Below are 20,383 nucleotides of genomic sequence, written 5' to 3' on the forward strand. Positions count from 1 at the left end.
TTGCTCATAGAGAAATTGATTGTAGAGTTATATCAAGAAGAAGAACCAACTTTGTTAGTAGGAATTTGTTTGATTCTTTGAAAGATTTCAGTGCGATTTTTTTAAAAATGTCAAAATATTGGTCACATTGCAAGGCAGCACTTAACATGAGTTTTGCATAGCAAAGAAGGAATGGGAGCAAGTTCTTGAATGGTGTTGAGAGTTTCAAGAAAGAAATAGATAAAATGTGGAAGAAGAAAAAAGGAAAGTCCATGATTGTTCAAAGTGCATTGCATGCTAAAAAGCGAAATCTATAGATAATAGACTGTGGTTGCTCTAATCGAATGATTGGTGATAAGAGTAAGTTTGTCAAGTGTACTGATTGGAATGGTGGTGCAATGAAATTTGGAGACAGGTCATCAATTCAAATTTGTGGTAAAGGTTCTTTAAGCATGACTAGTACTTTAGAAAAAAATAATGTTTGGTACATAGAAGAACTTAGTCAAATAATAATAAGTGTTAGTTAAATGTGTGACAATTGATACTTTGCGATCCTAATGCTCAAAGATGTGAAATAAGGAAAGCTAAATCGAAAAAATTAATTGTTGAAGGGAAAAGAATAGAAAGTAATGTTTGTGATCTCAGGGAAGTAAAAGGTAAAATGATTTGTTAGGGCAAGTTGACGAAAGTTAGCTTTGGCATAGATGATTAGGACATGTTATTTTGATAATCTTGTCGAGATTGGTTCTATGAATTCAATAAGACATAAAAATCACAAAGCTGAAAAATACTATTTGTAAAGAATGTCAAGAAGGAAATCAAATAAGAGTAAGTTTCAAATCTAAAGAATACTCAAGTTCACAACCCTTGGAATTAGTTCAAATTTATCTCTATAATCCCAACACAACCAAGGGTTAGAAAAATAGAAGGTATATAAAGTTATTTGTGGAAGATTTTTCTAGAATGACATGGATAACATTTTTAAAAGACAAATCTAAAGCATGTGAAAAATTTTAAAAATTTAAAGCCATGGTTGAAAAAGTAAGTGTTTTACAACTTAAATGTCTTAACCAGATAAAGGTAGTGACGAATATTGTAAAGAGCATGGTATCAGAATTGGGTCGCTACGTTCAATGGAATATTAGGGACTTAACAAGCTCAAACATGCTTGATCATAAAGTTCCACTCAATCAAATTTCATTATCTTCATACACCATTTTTAAAACTTTTATCAAGTTTGTCTTATAACTATTAGTTATAGAGCTCCCTAATATGATGTATTTCTACAATGTATTGAATTATGTGAGATAATTTATCAAGATTTATTTGCATATTTTTAAATAATCAAACTTCATTGACCCATATTTCATGAGTAAATAAACCTCTCACATAACCATGAATGAACTGCTTAACACTTATCACATTTAAGTGATGCTCCTAGGGGTGGAAGTTTCACCCATCTTGAAACTCCTTTGACTCGAATGCATGTAACTAGAGTTTCCCTTACAATCAAAGCCCACTTACATGTTACCCCATTTCTAAAACCTGCATAAGTGTTGTGGCTTACTAAGCATTAATTATAGAGCTCCATTGCTCATTCATAAATAATCCACTAAGTATTGATTGGATCTAGGTGTAGCTCATAAGAGACATTAAAACTTCCTAGGTCATCCTTCTCAATACTACTTTGGCTTGAACATGTTTTTCTAGACTTTCCCCCACAATCAAGTCTAATAAATTTGCTACCTCATTTGCAAACCTTCAACAACTGTTTTACCTTATGAATCATTCATTATAGAGCTTAATAACTCATTTATTTCATGTATGTGGCATACTTAAATGCAAAAAGTGTTATATGGACCATTCATGATTATAAACAATTGTCATGGTTGTCAAGCATTTGTGGTGGAAAATTATTCACTCTTTATGAAATTGTTTCGACCAAGTGCGACTTGGTTGAACACATAGATCCAAGAGATGTTCTTCTTTGTGATCACCTCAATATTCCTCTTCTACGAGGTATTACGAGATACGTGTCGCCATCCTCTTCGAAAGATAAGCAAAGAGGAACATTAATGCCCTCCACCTCAAGGGGTTTTGAAAATCAGCACTAATGATTCCTCTCGTGGCAATCCGGGTCATGTTGGTATTGGTGGAGTTGGGCGAGATAGTTCTGGTGTGGTTCAGTTTATTTTCTTTGTTTACAAGGGCTTGCATTCTAACAATTTGATGGAGGCACTTGCCATATTATATGTTGTGGAGTGAAGTTGTGCTCTTGGGTGGTGAAAGGTCATTTGTGAGTCTAATTCTCAAGCTGTGGTGACTTTGTTGAACAGCTGGCAATTGGATGATATATATTGGCAGCTAACTTTGGTTATTAAACAAATTCTTAATTTGTGCGCTTCTTTGGATTCTGTGAGACTTTCAATTATGTACCTAGAGAATGGAATGGTGTTGCAGATTGTTTGGCCAAATGGGCTTCAGATCCAATGTATAGTTGGAATATTGTGGATCGGGGCCAATTACCCCCGAAATTGTCCCAATAGTTGGATAGGGTTGGTTAATATATGTGCTTTGTATTCTTCTTGTTTCTGAACAAATTTTTACCCCTTTTAAATGTCATAAACAATTGTCATTTTGCAAACCACAACTCAGAATACGAGTCAACGAAGCTTGATGCAATTGAATCTCATAAATCATCACATGATTTTATACACTACAAGAACACCACATACATGAAAAACATTTGTGATTAAAACAACCCATACAACCCAAAAAAATGTTATGATGGAAATATCTAGATCCTTTCTATTGTTGGCAAATTGATATAAGTCGTTTGCATATAACTATTGCAGATTGATAGAATAGGAACAGCTAATGGCAAGAGCTCATGTGAGATGAATACAAGAGAGGGTTGGAACAAGAGTTGGACGCGATATCTCTTAGGCTCATTCCTTCCATCTGTTCGTTTCCATGGCCTCTTTTAGAGAGTTGGAAACCAAGTTTTTTGTGCTGGCAAAAAGACCTTTAAGGAAATACAGACATGTGATGCATGGTGAAGGTGATGGCTTTAACCCATCGGTATACATCTCCATGTCAAGAAACTAAGATAAAGCCCCGAGCAAAGAGGGCAACTAAACTTGTGAGGTATTTATTGAAGGTGGCGGGCAGCAACGGAAACAAAACTAAGCTCACAGGCAGAGTTACATTTGGGGATATGCATTTGGAGCAGATAGTCGCCATTTCTAATCGCCTACAGCAAGGGGGAACAATTACATAATGAAGACAAGCTCCGAACGTTATAGAGCAAGCAACCTGTATGTATTTGGGGCCTGATAAATCTATAGTAGCCCATTCGTATTTCATCTTATCTGCAACAAGCTATGATGAAAGACCAAATAAGGCAAGTAGTAAGACGCAATGCCTCAGTTCTCGGCAATTTACCTTAATCATACAATGTACACAGACAGTATTTAAAACAAAAAATAGTGCTATAATTCCAGACATCTGAACTCAATCACTGGTAAAATTATGGCCCAGCTGGAACAAAGTACTAGGGGGCCAAAGTACTAGGGGAGAGGGATCAGTAGTTGAACATGGTGCAATAGTCGTTATAGCAATTATGCTCATAATGTCCAATCTTACCACAAATTTATACTACATATTATAAATAAATAGTCCACGTAAATAAAAAAAATAACAAGTGGAATAAATAGTTTTTTGTTTGAAATAAAATATCAGAACCATTTAAAAAATAAGATGCTCATTTAATAGAAATAAGATACTGGCTTAAGCAAGTATTGTTGTCATAGTGAAAAAATAGCATTCCTATGTGTACCATATTCATTGGTGAGCATCACAAATATACAAATGTATATTCATTGGAGTATTTCATATTAATAATTTGTCCCATCACAAATATAAAAGGTGAGCAAAAAATACCTTGTATTTTTCCATGTAATGAAAAGAATTTTCAACAAATTTTAGTGTTCGACTATTGGTCCATTTGTGTTGGATATACACTGTATTTTATATGATAATGATTTTTTTCTATAACAACAATTTTTTGATCCATTTATGTTGGATTTACAAATTGGAGATAACAAATATTTATGGTTACTAATATATCTTTGGTCCATTTATGTTGCATATAAATTATACTCTAAATAAAAATATGATATTTTACTAACAAGAAATGATATATTTTTTTCAATTACTAGACATTTTTAGATTAAATTTTGGTTTAATCTTTAAAAAGTCATTTTAAGAAGTTAGCCCTAAGGACTGGTGGTCCCTCTCCCTATACCTAGCCATAAATTACTAACGTAAAAACTTAAGATTAAAAAGTACTCCGTAAAACAAGTCACATCAAAACTATAACAATTCATTTGATGACACATAGAAGCACCAAAAACTCGTGACTGAATATACAAGCTATGAACAAATTTTTTTCTAGTATTTAACAGTGTTCCACGGATGTTGGGGACGGGGAGACGGGGGGACGCGGGGACGGGCTTTGGGGACGGGGGGCAAAGGGAAAACGTTTCAGGGACGGGTTTCGGGGATGGGGGGACTTGGCCCTGGGAGGGGGTAACGTGTTTTCGTGGAACACTGGTATTTAAAAAATGCTATGTTTATAACACTTTAAAAACAATCTTCCATAATATATAAATACCTGAAATGAAACTTGTAGCTTTTTGACAGAAGCTCGTTCTACAATAGATATTTCATTCATTTACATGGTCCCCACATGAGCACAGACAAACCGCTAACATGGATTGCCCAACTACTGGATCCTCCCTCCAAGTGTGTTGTTAATATTGCGGGGAATATTTTCCATTGTTCATATATTTATTTGTAGTAAACGTACCTCAAAATAAAATTCAGCCATTTTTCAACTGACCTTAATTAGAAAAACAATTAAAGGAGCTACCAATATTAGGAGATACCGTATACCTACAAGAATCAACTAATTCCAAAATTTTATCTCAGCTGATCCACGTGTTCCTGAATATGTAGATCGAAGTGATAGTGTTCAAGTTCAAAAATATCCTCATCTCAACTACTTCTATTTGGACAACCAAATGTCGCAGAAACAATCATGCAAGAGACTCGTCAATCAAAATAAAATTGACATGATAAATTTATTAAAAACAAATTGTCATTCCTGCTTTGAGCGTGATTTTGGAAAATTTTGTCTGATCAAAAAGCCTTCGCTCACATTAGATGTCAAGTAGAAGCCTCCGCGGATCCTCTACTACATCCTTGATATGTCGAAGGAAGTAGACAGCCTCTCTCCCATCAATGAGCCTATGATCATATGTAAGTGCAATGTACATCATAGGTCTTGCAACAATGTTGCCACCCACACAAACAGGACGATTTTGGATGGAATGCATGCCCAAAATTGCAGACTGCAAGGAAAAGACCATTAAGCAGAGAAGTAAATTTATTGCTAGAGGAATCAAAAATCCCTGAAACATGAAACTGAATATTAGACGAGAGCCACGTAGCTAAATAAACACAGGAAAAGAATAAATACCTGGGGCGGGTTAATAATGGGAGTGCTCAGGAGGCTGCCATACACACCACCATTAGATATTGTAAAAGTACCTCCAGCCATCTCATCGATTGATATGGACCCGATGTTTGCTTTCTTGGCAAGTGCACTCATTGTTTTTTCTATTTCCGCAAAATTCATTTTTTCTGCATTGCGTATTACTGGTACAACAAGTCCCTACAAGAGAGAACCACCAAACTCAATAACATATCATTGCTAAAATTTCTAAAGGGAATTAGTTTCATAGTATATATAAATAAAGCAGGCAAAAATTGTGGCACATTGCATCAGCCAGGTTTTCATGAAGATAACATATTTTTCATGATCATGCATTACTAAGTTGTCTACAACAGGGGAACAAAATGAACTTGTGCAAGAGAATGGGAAAACACCCACACAAGAAGAAACTAAAGATAGATGACAGCACTTTTCGCTTGAAGCCAGAAAGACTCAATAGATTACATGTAAAAGCTCAGTGTTGGCAAGATAACATGTGCAAACTACCCAAGAACAGAATTTGAGTAGAACATGCCAATTCATAAGCTATATGTGCATGTTTTTGAACTGTAAATAGCACTAAAAATTTGGTAGATAAGTGTACAAGTCCTCGAAGTTTGACTTGGAAAAGATCTAACAGTTTCATAAAGCACATAAAGAAGTGGCAAAAAAAGACATATCCCACATACGATTCATACGAGGGACAGCTAAGCTGGAAACATCTTTAAGGCATATTTAAAGATCAACTCATTACAAATAAAGTAAGGATCCTGTTAATAATCACTAGGTTATAATTAATTTAGTACATAAAAAATTGAACATCGAAGGTTCACATAATTACTCTAACAGCATATAATATATTAAGACAAACAGTAAGACCTCAAGCAGCATATAGAACTCATAATCAAATAAGAAATTTAGTGAGGGGAGATTGATCAATGTGTTGGATTCTTAGGTTATGTTGAGTTGTGTTGTCATTGATGTCAACCTATCTGGGGTTACCATTGATGTCATTGTGTGTTGAAGATGGTCCGGAAGTGAGTGCTCTAATGTTGTTGAGTGGTCTTGTTGAGTAAGTATGAGGTGTTTCCAAAAATCTGGTGTAGTGGAAGTTTCAATAAGCAGGAAACGATATATATATGCAGGAAAGAGTATTTGATGTCGCAGTGGAAGAATGCTTTGTATGCCTCCAGTTTGTGAAGATTATGGTTTGCAGTATGATCTGTATATATTGCACTATCAGATTTCTAGGTCCTTTGTTGCTCAAATGGTAGAGTTGGTTGTTGCTTCTAACAATGAGGGTTTTTGTCAAGACTGGTCCAGAGAATGCATGGTGGTTCTCAGATATGTGGATTCAAGTGTTGCGGCTTGGAGGACATGTTCATTTGGTTTGTGCTATGTTCCAGTTTAGTTTTCTAGTGTTGGTTTGATTGGACATTGAAGTTGAGTTGTTTTGTGTTCTGTGTCGTCAACTGGTTTGATTTCTAGTTGATTGAGATGGTGTATCTTATTTGGACCATGCTCTTTTGCTCCGGCTATGCATTGATATGGGTCTCACCGTGGCATGTGTAGGTCCACATTATGTATTTTGCATTGGAGGATGTTTTGCAGCTGACTAGTACACGTGCTTTATTGTTTATCCACACATTTCATTTGATGTCGACTTTGGAGGTTGTGTTGGTGTGTGCAATTCGTTGAAATCACTTTAAAAGGATGTGTTGTGATGTGTTTGGGTCCCCTTTATCTCTTGGAGTGGACCGCATTGTGTGTTATTGATTCAAGTGGCCTAATTCATGTAACATTGTATATTTTGTCAATGGCCAACCTAGTTGAAGGTTTTAATGAATGATCTTGTATATATAGATGTGTGGTTGTATGAGTTTAGACACAGAATGTGCGTGAATTAATGTGAAGTTGATGTGAATAATATGCAAGCAGTTTTGATGTGAAAAAGCCTTGATGATGATATCTTCAGTGTGATAGTGTTCTGAGACAGTGTTTGATGTCAGATGTGTTTGCCATGATATTGGTCGCTTGACACAATGGTTCAAGGACAATTTCATGATCAGGAGATCTTGTTCATTTCAACTCATCTATTCTTTGTACCTACCAAAAGAAGTGTGTTCTTTTGGCAGCTTGCATAGTCCTTTGTATCTTGCCCTAAGACAATGAATTTCAGTAATGCAAGTCCTTTGTATCTTGCCCTAAAGTTGTGCACTTTAGTCTTGCAAGTCCATTCAGAAGCAATGAGCTCCTTGGCCTTGAGCCTAAAATATTGTAATCAGTTATTCATATTGTGAGTGTGATTCTCACCATGATTTTTCCCTGTTTGGAGTTTTCCACGTAAATCTGGTGTTCATGTGTTTTGCTTTGAGCTTTCATGTTTCATAATTGCAATAATAAGTTAATTGTGGTTTGATGTTTAAAAGATAAGAAGAAAAGTATTTCGAGGCCCGGACAGAATCACCCTTCACCACCCATTTGATGTTTAAAAGATAAGAAGAAAAGTATTTTGAGGACTGGACTGATTCACCCTTCACCACCCGCCCCCCACACTCTCCCCTCCCCTCCCCCTCTCAGTCCTATGGTGTGTTCAACACAACAAACATCTATCAAGCACCCATAAGTGGGTTCAGGCACTTAGAACATGTGATTGACTGTAGCACAAATTCTGAAGTAGGAAAAGACAACAAAACAGTTCTGAACATAACATCACTGGCTAGTAGGACATTCAATAAAATATCTAAGCAGCTCATAAAAAACAATTTGTCATAAAGACGAAATAAAATAAACTAAAAACAAAAGCATATATCAAAATGAAAAAATGTCAACGTAGCACTGGTGACAGAGAAATCAAATTTTCAAATAAACACACAACCATTTGCCTAGCAAGCAAGGAAATGTGTGATGCTAGCCATTTATGATTTTCCATGTCCGAGAGAGGTAAAGCAGACCTTTGGTGTTCCCACAGCAATGCTGATGTCAACATAGTCTCTGTATATGATGTCATCGCCATCAATAACAGCATTCACTATGGGTTGATGCTGAAGTGCACTCACTGTACCCTGAACATCAATAAACAAGATGTTAAACCATCTATAGACCATCATGATTTGTATATAAATTCAGTTAACAACTAAGCTAACTGACTACCTTTATGAATCCTGACATAAATCCCAGCTTCACACCATGTTTTTCAAGGAAAGCATCCTTGTACTCTGTTCGAAGTTGCATTAGGTTTGTCCTGAACAATCAACATGGGGAAAAACAGAAGGATTTCTAAATAATTTTATATATAATATACCAAATAAATAGCAGAAAGAGCTTGTCGATCAAATGAACCAGTTGATTGAAAGATCAGGAAATATATAGCAGTAAGACTAAAAGATCCATACAAACGTCAAGTATTTTCTACAGTCTCATCTTCAATCTAAGCATTCACAAGAACTGTCAAAAATAAAGTGTTGACATTATTACAAACTTGAAAACTAGGAATATGAATGGTCTCAAATATTTTGGGAAAGTATGTTTCAGAAACAAGAAACAATCTTAAATTCCCTGCAAGTCCAAGACTTGAGATAATCCATTTTGATTCTTCTAATTAGATAATTTGAGAAATCTCCACACTGCTAGCTTATGTTTGCCTAACAAATGTTACTGCAATCTGATTCAGGAGCTCTCAGGGGTGTGCAATCTTGCATCACCCAAAAATATATTTTGGTGCATGCTGTATTTGGTGTATGTTTGTGTGTCTATGCAGGGTTTGGTGGCAACATGTGCTGATTTGATCTGCAAAAGTTTCTGTTCATAGCAGAAAAAAATCGTTTGGGAGAAAAATTGGCAAACCAAAAGTAAAATATTTTTTTTTAAAATGGGGAAAATTTTGGATTTAATAATTATTAAAAATTGTAGAAAAAAAGACTAACTACGATTTTGAAATTTAAGGGCATTTACATAGAATACAGATATAACAGAGAGTTTAACCCGTGTATTGCAAAAAATTAGGATTTTGTTGTTTATATTCATACGTTGATTACATTGCATTGTGCAAAGCATACTTCATAATGCATAAATAATAACTATATGGTTGCAGTTGAAAATTTTCAATTAAAACATACTTTGTACAAAAAGTCAAACTAAATTTCAAAAAATCAAATATAGCCGATGACTCTTGCTACTACAAATAGAGCTATGCTAGAGGGCTGCAGGTCCTGATGATGAAGCTCCTAATTCAAACCTTTCCTAAGTCATTCAAACTCATGACTATCCAAGTTGGCCTTGAAGATCTCAAAACCCTCAGGCTCAAGAAAGTAAACAAACAATTTTCCCTTGCTGGGCAAAAATCATAAATTACAAAATGGAATCAACTGGTTCATATTTGTGATTAAATAATAGTTGCAATTTCTAGAACAGTGTGAAAGAGAACTATATTAACAGGTTTTGAATTAACTAGCTCTAGATAGAGTAATGGAAAATGCTTTTGAAATAGAATCTTACATCTCAAAAGGACATAAATGATGTTGAAATAATATTATTGATTACTATTTTAGCAGATTTGTAAAACAGTAAATGAAGAGTTAAATATTTGTCCATTAGATAATAAAGACCTGCTAGTACTAAAGAAGAGGCAATGCGGACAATGAGGAAACCACCCCTTACACCAAAAGTAACTCCCCATGTCACTTGGTAATTTTAGAAAGACAGAAGAAAAGGAAAGAACAGACAGACGTTCGTTAGGGATTTACCAAAAAAAGTAGACAAGGTTTTGTGAAGAATTTGGAACAAGTGTTAAAAGCACAATAATTTGGTACGAAGTTAGAAAGAGCTAAGGAGAGAGAAAGTAGCCATTATCAAAGGGCAACACAAAGAAAACCTAAGAGAAGAGAAACTAGCCATTATCAAAGGGCAACACAAGGAAAACCTAAGAGAAGAGAAGCTAGCCATTACCAAAGGAGACACTAAGAAAACCCATGTCAGCTTCAACACATGGTTCAAATAGCAGAAACAAAAAAAATAATAGGAATTGCAGACCTAATACACATCCACCAATGGAAACAAACGGGATAAAACTTCCCTTGCTTGGTAACAACAACAAAGATACACAAGAACATATATTTGTAATAGAATCCTATTGAGGAGGATGGGGATTATATAACCCAAGCAAAGTTCTTAGGTTTTTTTGGGATTCTAAAGGATAATGCAGTAAAATGGTATATCAAGATCAATCCACAACACACCCTCAACTAGAATGAAATAAAGCAGAAATTCAAAATACCTTCAAGGAAATGTTCAAATTCACCAAGAGCAATACCTCCCAGAAGTAATATCAAGATGACTAATATTAGGAAGCAACACAAACAGTGATGAGGTGGTGCTGACTAAGAAAGTAGTTTACAACTTTACACAATAGGTTAACACAAGATAATAGGGAGTTAAAAACATTGATGGACTTTGAGTTGAGAATTTAAGAGATTATAAATACAAGTTTCAATGAAAAATCAAATCACGGGGAACATTCCATTTCAAAGGAACAGTTGTTGCTGAAATATATCTGGATCGTTAAAGAGAAAATGTATCAGGCCTGCTTCAGGAGGGATTAAAATAAGCCCACAACACTAGGGCATGACTTCTCTCAAGGCACGTATTAATTTGCCCGATAACTATTTACAATGCATGGAATGCTACGATATATCAATATGTCTAAAGCATTCGTGTACTGTTATTGCACTCCTTGTAGACCTTCTCAACCTCCATGTATATGACGAAACTAAATGTAATGTAGTTCCCTAACAAATGTGGGCATGCATTTAAGCAATGAGTTTCTCTAATTAACAAAGCATTAAGCCTATAGAATATATAGGAAATTTAAATATAACCAAAACAATCCTTCATTTTGATATGAAAAAATTGCTACAGTACATGTTTTTTAGCACTAGAAGCTGATTTTATCTTTCTGATAGGAACCACTCTTCTTCCAGTTCCACAATGTCCATAAACTATTATGTATATACTTTTGCTTCCCACTAGACGATACAATTGACACTGCCCTACCTGCTTGTCATTAAAACTTGATGGCGAGTATCAAATTGAAGCTCCAAATCATCACACTTTGTTAGCATTTGATAAGGAATTTGTGTCAGCCTAACCTTGATAATCTAAACAGCCACATTGGTATTATTGTTGACAATTGAAATATTAAAACTCTTTTGAATAGTAAGAATCACAAGAATTCCAAGAAAACAAACCTCTTTAGGTAGATATCAAACCAATAGAGTTTCGTTCACTGTAGTTTGACTCTCTATATTTACTTTTGGCACCCCTTATAATAATATTTACCATTCCCCACTAAATTGTCTTTAGATTTATATACAAGGAAAGCATAACTGCGAGCCTAAAGCAAATGACAGTAGTGTGGAATACTAAAATAAAAAGAGCACAACTCTTAATCATTCTATGTTAGTGGCCTTAACATCAAACAAAGAAACATACCAAAGAATATGTCTCTATTTTAATGTCCTTAACATCTATTAGAAATATACGTCGTCCATTCAAGGTCGCCTACCTGAGAAAAGCCTCAGCAACTTAATAAATTCTGATGAATCTTCAACAGTGAACCATGTCCCAATGGATAGCACTCAGTTATGTGTAAAAAATCAACGAAAAAACATGATTAAATAGCAATTTCGTGTGGTTAGAGTTTGCGACAAATTGGTGAACAGTAAATGTGTTTCCTGGGAGGATTATTGTTGAACAATGTTGAAAATAGCGACTAATTAAATCATTTTTTGGGGGGCAAAAATTTGTTTCAATTGGGAATTTTTTTTCAAATCACAAAAATGAGGGTTTTTTTTAGGCTTCATGCTTCTATGGCCTACAACACTTCTATGATCAAGATGGCAAATATCCAATTTTTCACAATTGAACCAAGCACGTTATCACCAAATTCTATTTGATTTGGCATCATGTCAAAAATGGCAATGTAAAATTGATCTATTATCCAACTACAAATCAACCAATTGATATCTCCATAAAAGTGGTTGGAAGAGAGAATTTAGAAAAAAAAATTAGAGCCATGATTGGTCTTACTATTTGCTCTTGTGGATTAAGGAGGGGATGTGATATTATGTAAATATTTTGTGAATAATCATTGATGTCTTGTAGTATCTAAATTCTCATCATAAAGATGAACTAAACAATCATTTGAAGATGTACTAAAACGTCACAATGTTGATCTATTTGTACATTACTTCTCATTGCATGAATACAATTTTAGGTTTGCACTCCATTTCATTTTTCAATTTTTGCAGTCTAGTTACATGCCTTGACACTATTCATTTCAATTAACCAATTGTTCATTTGAGATTTTACTATTTCTACATCAAGACCGTACTACACGATAAATAAAGCTAGCTTATTTTTCTAAGAAAAATAATTGAGTCATGCATGGCCTCACTAGGCAAATATGACTCCTTGAGGAAATAATGTAGAACACTTTTGATTCAAGCATAAAAGTTTGGCCATAAAGAGCTAATTTGGTCTCGATTGCAATCTACTGATCTTGGATTATAGCTAGGTCTTGTGTTGGAAATATTATTGTCATTGATGTCAAAGGAGGGTATATTATAATCGCTGGCAAAGGCCAAAGGCCAATAATCGCTCACTTCGTGCATTTATTATGATCAAATAGATAGTGACTCGTTTATGGCTGCATTGGGATTGGTATTTTTATTGGGCCTACCCATGAAGTATTTTGTTTTAATTATGTTCTACTATGCAAAGTGGCTGACCCCTCTTGAAAAATGTTATTTAATATAAATAAGCATTAATAAGGCCCTATGTGGAGTGGGTCGATCCTCCTTATGTGGTCGCCCACGTTTGGAAGAAATTGAAATAAAATAAATTTATTTATTCTAAAATGTGGACAACCTCCTTGAAGGATCACCTCCCTTGGGTGAAGAGGCATAAGGAGGGTATAAAAGAAGATAAGAGGGGCAAGTGGAAAGCAAGCAATTAAAGAAATATATTTCTGATTTATAGCAGATCTATAACAGACCTTCAAGGAAATTTATGGCAGATTTATAGCAAACACTCAAGGAGATTTATAGCAAATTTGTAAGCGGATTTACAAGCAGGCTTACAAGCAGATTTTATGAAGGATATTTATAAAATATTTGGACAGTAGATCCATGTAATCTTTTCTTTGTGGTTTTATCCCCAAACCAAAGGGTTTCCACGTAAATCTTGTGTCTCTTGGCAGATCTTGAGTGATTGCAATTTTCATGGTTGTTGGATTTTAAATAAGTAAAAGTTTACCTCCACTGACACAGCAAGAGACACCAATCTCTTTGAGTGAGAGGCACCAACCTCCCAATCTCACAAAATATAAGGCACCAACCTTCGAAACACAATATGAAATAATATTTTGGATCTGCTCTAAATCACCTTCAATAACTGCTCACAACTTCAACAAAATCTGCCTTAAAAACTTTGCTCCTCGAGTCTGCAATACAACTCTATTCAGATCTGCAATAAAATCTACAATGAATCTAAAACATATTTTAACAAAATTCTGCACTATATATGCTCCAAATCTTCAAAACATATACTTACAAATCTTGCACAATTTCACCATTGAATCTTCACACACATGAGACTAATTTAGTCTAATAAATTCTGCTCACATAAATAATATAGGTCTGTTGTAGTTTCTCTTGACTCTGCCCTTCATACATCTGAAAAAAAAGCTTGAATGATATATAATTTTGTCCATCAAACAACCTCTATTTATACCTCACAAGGCAACTCTTTACCAAAAGTTACAACTCCTCAAAACGAGTCAGTCATCACGCATTTACCTTTTGTTTTATTTTTAATTACATTGCCCAAAGTGAGCATTCAAGCCTAGGAAGTTGGCCAGCAAAGACTGTTTTATTCTTTTTTCTTTTAATGCTTCATAGTCTGGGTGCCACATAAGGAGGGGTCGACCCAAAATTATTAACCATGAATCAGCCCTACATAGATATAAATTTATTTATTTCAATGTAAGACAGACTCTTCATTTAAGTGCCAATTTCATATCTTCTTATCTGCTGATGATCTGTTAATGTGGTCAGCCATGATTTTCTTCATCACTTCATCTCCTTGGATATGTGCTTGGACAGCAATGACAACAAATGCTAATGCCTAATGGAACGAAGGCCCCTCCTCACCTTCTATTCTTCATCCTATAGAGGGTCATCCATTTTTGTCCATACCTGAAGAACAAGCTATGACCTCTACACATAAGAGATCAAAGGGACCATTGTAAATGGCATCTCAGAATGAGTCTAGAGAGATTGCCAATCAAGACATAGCTAGATGTGTCTATGAAAATGAATTGGCATTCAATGTTGTTCGCTCACCATATTTGTAATGTCCCTTTTGGGAGTATTACTATATTTTGCCCTAAAACCACAATTTCCATTAGAATAACAAAATAAAGAACATTTAAGAATACAAATTTACCAGTTAAAATGACTTCTATAAGAGAAGGCCTGGTCTAGGTACTACACACAATATTAGTTATCAGAAATTGACATTAAATCATAAGTCAAGATAACATCTATTTTTGTCTAATCATTAGTATCCATCGTAAAGTCGTATAACATTCTCCTATTAAGAGCTAGTTAAGGCATTAGCCATTCCAATATGGATTCCTATAATAACCTCATTAAGAATCCATTGAAGCATTTGCAAATTGCAGCCTGAATGTTGGTTGCCCTTGTACTACGGGTGCATGGAAGGCGGGCCACCTTTCCATCCCTCAATTCACCTTGGAGGTGCTCCATCCTCCTTGATCAAGCCTGGGAGCAATGATCAGCCTCCCAATCCATGAGGCTTAACTCTTGATGGGAACCATTACATAAAAATTTTGTGAAAAAATGAAAAAAATTACTCTGTGGCATGCTTCCCGAGGCAAAATTTTGACTAATCCTTGGACTGGCTTAATCCTTAGTCCATCCTCGAACTACGTTTCGAATTTCGTCAAATTCTGGGTTCGTTTGCTATGTCTTTCCTTCAATTTCGGGTTTTAAAATCCCGACTGCAGGTGGAGAATTTTCTTCAAACTGCAAGTTTTAATGATGTCCATTGTTTTGGTCTTTGTAGGGAAATTTTTAGCTTATTACATGTGCACTTTTATTAAAAGATGAATACTTGTAATTTGTTTTAAATTTCCCTTTTATTGTTTTATTATTTTTATTGTTTTTTAGCTTTTTTTAGTTAAAATAGGGATTTTTTGGTTAAGTTACAAGTAAACTTAGAGTTCTTTCCAAAAACCCCTACTTTAATGGTTTTTTACATGTAGTAGGGATTTTAAACCCCTATTACATGTGTGCAAGCAAATTATAACTTGTTGTAGGGGTTTTATTTCCCCTTTACAAGTGAGTAAACTTGCATCTCTCTCCAAAAATCCCGATTATGCCTTGTAAGTGAAAAAGTGACAATTTTAAACTTGCACTTTGGTCTAAAAAACCCGATTTTGCTTATAAAGTGCATTTTTGACAATTTTAAACTTGCAATTCATTCCCAAAAACCCGAATTTGGCTTTGTTGAGGAAAAAGTGAAAATTAGAACTTGCTATATCTTCTAAAAAACCCAATTTTCACGTATTTATGCAAATTCGAACGTGTATTTGTCTCCAAAAAACCCGATTTTCATTTGGAAGCAAATTTGTTGAAATTTTCAAGCAATTTTTGTGGAGATCTTCTAGGAAGGAGAGGCGTTTTGGATTTCACCCTATTCTTATGCATTTGTAAACACTTATCACGCCATTTGGGGTTTGCATTTACTGATTTTTTTGGTCTAAATCAGCAACCACGTGTTTCTTTGAAGCCACATTTTGGGGGATCAAGACTCCACGAAGTTGTAATCTCCTAGTTCGTTTTTACCTCTCTTACCTAGGCGTGGAGTTTGTGACAAGTTTTCAGTCATATTAATGGGTCATTCAAGATGCATTTGTTGCCACGTTTTTTTCACGTGACCCTCCTTTGGCTGCGTATTAAAAGGTTTTGATGCCATGTTTTCCCTCCATCCTTGGGCGTTTGGCTTTGAGGCTCTCATACATGGTATTTCCTTAAGGATTTGGCCCTATTTTCTTGCATCTATAAACACGTTTTTGCTGCTAAAGACGTTTTTCTAAAACGTGGCAAGGGTTTTGGAGAAGCATTTTCAGTTTCATTCAATCAAGGTATGTTCTCCTTTCTTTCTTGTTTCATTTTATTATTTTCTTGTTTTCTTAGTTTTCCTTCTTAGTTGCATTTTTGTAAATACGTTGTTCTTCCCCCAAAAATCGATTTTTGTGAGAGGGATCTTCCCCTTGATATGCAATTTTTTGAATTGCATTCTTCTTCCCCAAATTCCCTCTTTACTTGTATTCGGGATTTTTAATCCCGATTACAAGTTGGCCGGAAATTCTTGTTCTTCCCTTACGGTTAAGGAATTTAACCATTTTTTGTTAAAATTCCAAGTTGAAAAGATGTGAAATACCCTCCCTCTCAAATTCGGGTTTTAAAAACTGGATTACATGTTGAAAAGTCCTTCCATTCATGTTTCCCATATCCGTACTTTCCATTTCCGTCATTTTCCGCAAGTCAAATTCTCATTTTCCATCCATTTCTCCATTTGCAAATTTACAAGTGTACTTGCATTTGGATTTTAAAACCCCGATTGCATGTATGTTCTTTCCAACTTGTATACTTGCAAAAATTTCCCCAAGATCCGAAATTGGTCAAAGTCAAGATTTTTCCATTTCTATATATTTCCCCTCTTCCTCTCACAAAATCGTGAAGTTCAAGAATCGAAGTTTTTCCCATTTGAATTCCCATTTGAAGAAGGAAGAATGATATTTGCAGCTGACTATGATGTTGCCTTAACTCTTTTAAGTCTTCATCACAGTATTCCAGGTTCTCAATCAATGTCAGATTAGCAGGCATCTCCAGTTTCAAAAAAGATGAAGTACAAATATGACAAATATCAGAATGAGGTGGCACCTTCCCAAGTTTCTTCCCCTTTGGATCGTATCAGAGACACAGAAATAGGCCACGTGGATATGTCAAAGTTTGTCAAGAGGGTGGAAGATCCACGAGATAATAATATGCAGCGGTTGTTGGACAGCCATATCCATCATGCATCTTCCTTCCCGGTGGCTGCCCTAGAACCTGAATTTGTTCTTGCCTGCGCCTATCATTTTGACAAGGAGACAAGAGTCATCAAAAATGATGATGGTGAAGCTATAATTCGTCTTGATGCAGATACGATCGAGAAGGTCTTCAGAATACCTCCTGCACTTGTTTACATGGAAATCTCCAAAGAAAGTGCAGCAGAGTATTACGTGAAGAGGGAAAAAGATTGCAAGCGACATATCAACAAGTGGATCCAAGAGCCACAAGCCTCCTTCTCAAGGTGGGCTAAGTTGTACCGCTGCGATTTCAAATGGGAGATAGGAGACACCATAACCCTTCTCAACAGGATGATGGGCCTTGAACATTCTAATGTCTTTGAGACATGGATGTATCAGTTTAGCATGTTCATAAGGCAGTCGCATCATATATCATGGGGAGAAGTCATCAACGATGCCTTGTGCGAACAACTTGCAGTAGTTCCATCTACCATGACTTTCTACATGAACTCGTATTTGGTATACTTGGCAGCATAACTTAGACACTTTCTAGGTTTTTCTACCAAGGGTGATCGCTCACTTATACCAGTCTGGGAATATTATGATCAGTTGCCTTTGAGACCCAGCAGACTACATTTCAGAAGAGTCCAAGATGCATTCTTCGGATAATTCATGTGTCAATTTGACAAAACTCTTAGAAACAAAAGAGTATCAAATGAGTCATGGGAAAGGGTGTGCGAATATGGATGTTTGTTTCTACAGTTCCCCACTTTCACCTATATGAGAATTGGATGCTATGGTGGTCAACGATATATGCTTCCTAGATACCCAACTGACAAGATCGTTCTTATGGAGTTGGGAAGACAGATCATGGTTGTCCACACTTTTCAGTCTGCTACACACAAGGTTGGAATGGGGATCTCTACCACAAATCCATTGAAAATTGGTCGGTATTCCCTTGTCACATCTGTGAAAGCTAAGGCCATGGAGACAGAAATGCAGGAAATCAAGCTCAAAAGGTTTAAACCTAGGGCTGATTTTGATTACAAGGGTATGAAGGAGAAGATCAAGAAATCCTTTGTGCACGTGCATTGCATTGAAGACATCTGGATAGATCTCCGCACAGAGATCGAAGTTCTGAAGATGGATTACTGCAAGCTCACTGTTGAGCAGATTGTTGATTTGAACTTGGTGGATATCCCACAAGGGATGATTGACGATGGGCATGTACTTGATCCTGAATACATTCCACGGAGGGTTGAGGAAGCTCCACTTCCTTTGATCCAATGGTCACACAAAAAGTGCATATCCATCCTTGACAGATTTCAGCCTATCTTGGCTAACACCAATGCATGGCTGAAAAATATTGTTGTTAGACTTATAAAAATCAAGGTTAGAAAAGAAGATGATTCTACAGGGCCTCTTGGACGTAAGTCTGAGATTCAAGTTGACAACAAGAAAGGTGCATCATCTTCGGGCACAAGGATCAAGTTGCGAGTTAGTCGGGCAGTAGTGCTTCCTCCTGAGGAGACGACAATTCGTGGGAAGGAAAAATAACGATTTCATGTCCAGGTGATCGATCTGGATAATCCAAAAGAAGGGCAGCAATCTGATGATGCTCCTAAGTCTCAAGCTTCAAACTCGCCTCATGAGACCATTCCCCCAGTTTCCATTGAGATGCCTCTTTCTCCTCCTGATTTGCTTGTGGATGAATCTCCTCAGAATGCCATTCCTATTTCAGCATACGAGCCACCTCCTGATCATCAACAAGAGAGTGTGTTGGAAGTTCCTGAGGATATTCCTACTTGCATCCAGTTATCAGAAATTGATACTTCCACTTCTGATTTTGAAGAATTTATGAGGCAATCTGCTTGCCCGTTGGTAACTGAGCAAACCGTGGTCGCGGTCCAAACAAATATTCCTCCCAAGATGACTACAGAGATTCAAACAGAAACTGCTTCTCCTTTGCCTACAGCTGCTACTGAAGGGGAGTTGATGACTTTGCCTCCATAGCTCAGCTCTTTTACTCCGAAAAGGAAGAAGCAAGAAATCTCACCTGATGCCTTTGATTATCAGCAACTGAAACAGTCGAGATCCAAAGTTGCTAAGAAGGCCAAGACTATCTCCAGAGTAACTGTTGACAGCAACAAGATGAAGGTAGCTGAAATTGTGGAACCTATTGCAGATAAGCCACTTGAAGAAACGTCAGTTGCTGATTATAAGGTTACCAGGATAGAGTTGGGCAAACAAACGCATGAGGTTATTAATCATGATGCTCAGTTCTCCATAGCTTCGCTGGTACAAAGGTGTGATGAACTTCTAGCAAAGAAAGACAAGCTAGAAGAGGAAAACCAACAACGTATGGCAGTCGTTCATAAAATCACAAAACCTGTTGCTCAAGGGAGTAACTCCATAGGTTCTTCTAGTTCCCAAGAATCAATTCATGGAGTGGAAAGGGTTGCTCGGAAGGTACAAGCACTGGATTCCTGGGTTGATCGGCTTCATGATCTATGTGCACAAATAATGAAAGACATTTTTCAGATGATGTCTAAGTTGGAAACTATTAAGGAGAAACTAGATCAGACTTCTGATACTTTCAAAAGGAATCTGGAAAGTGTTGAAGAAAGTTTGACAATCTGGTGTACCATGCCCCAACAACAGCTGAGTGTTTTACAGGAGCATGCCATCAT

General features: G+C 36.0%; 1 protein-coding gene across 1 annotated transcript in view; it reads right to left on the reverse strand.

The window, feature by feature from the left end:
* Positions 1-4,799: 4,799 nt before the first annotated feature.
* LOC131070830 (dihydrolipoyllysine-residue succinyltransferase component of 2-oxoglutarate dehydrogenase complex 1, mitochondrial) overlaps positions 4,800-20,383 on the reverse strand; it is a 38,106-nt gene continuing 22,522 nt past the window's right edge. The window contains exons 10-13 of the mRNA XM_058006495.2: positions 8,690-8,780; positions 8,491-8,601; positions 5,522-5,716; positions 4,800-5,393 (exon numbers count right to left, since the gene is read on the reverse strand). Coding sequence (XP_057862478.2) covers positions 5,202-5,393; positions 5,522-5,716; positions 8,491-8,601; positions 8,690-8,780 — 589 coding nt within the window. The 3' untranslated portion in view covers positions 4,800-5,201. The remainder of the gene's footprint in view (positions 5,394-5,521; positions 5,717-8,490; positions 8,602-8,689; positions 8,781-20,383) is intronic.

This window comes from Cryptomeria japonica, chromosome 11 (genome assembly GCF_030272615.1).
Source record: "Cryptomeria japonica chromosome 11, Sugi_1.0, whole genome shotgun sequence".
NCBI lineage: Eukaryota > Viridiplantae > Streptophyta > Pinopsida > Cupressales > Cupressaceae > Cryptomeria > Cryptomeria japonica.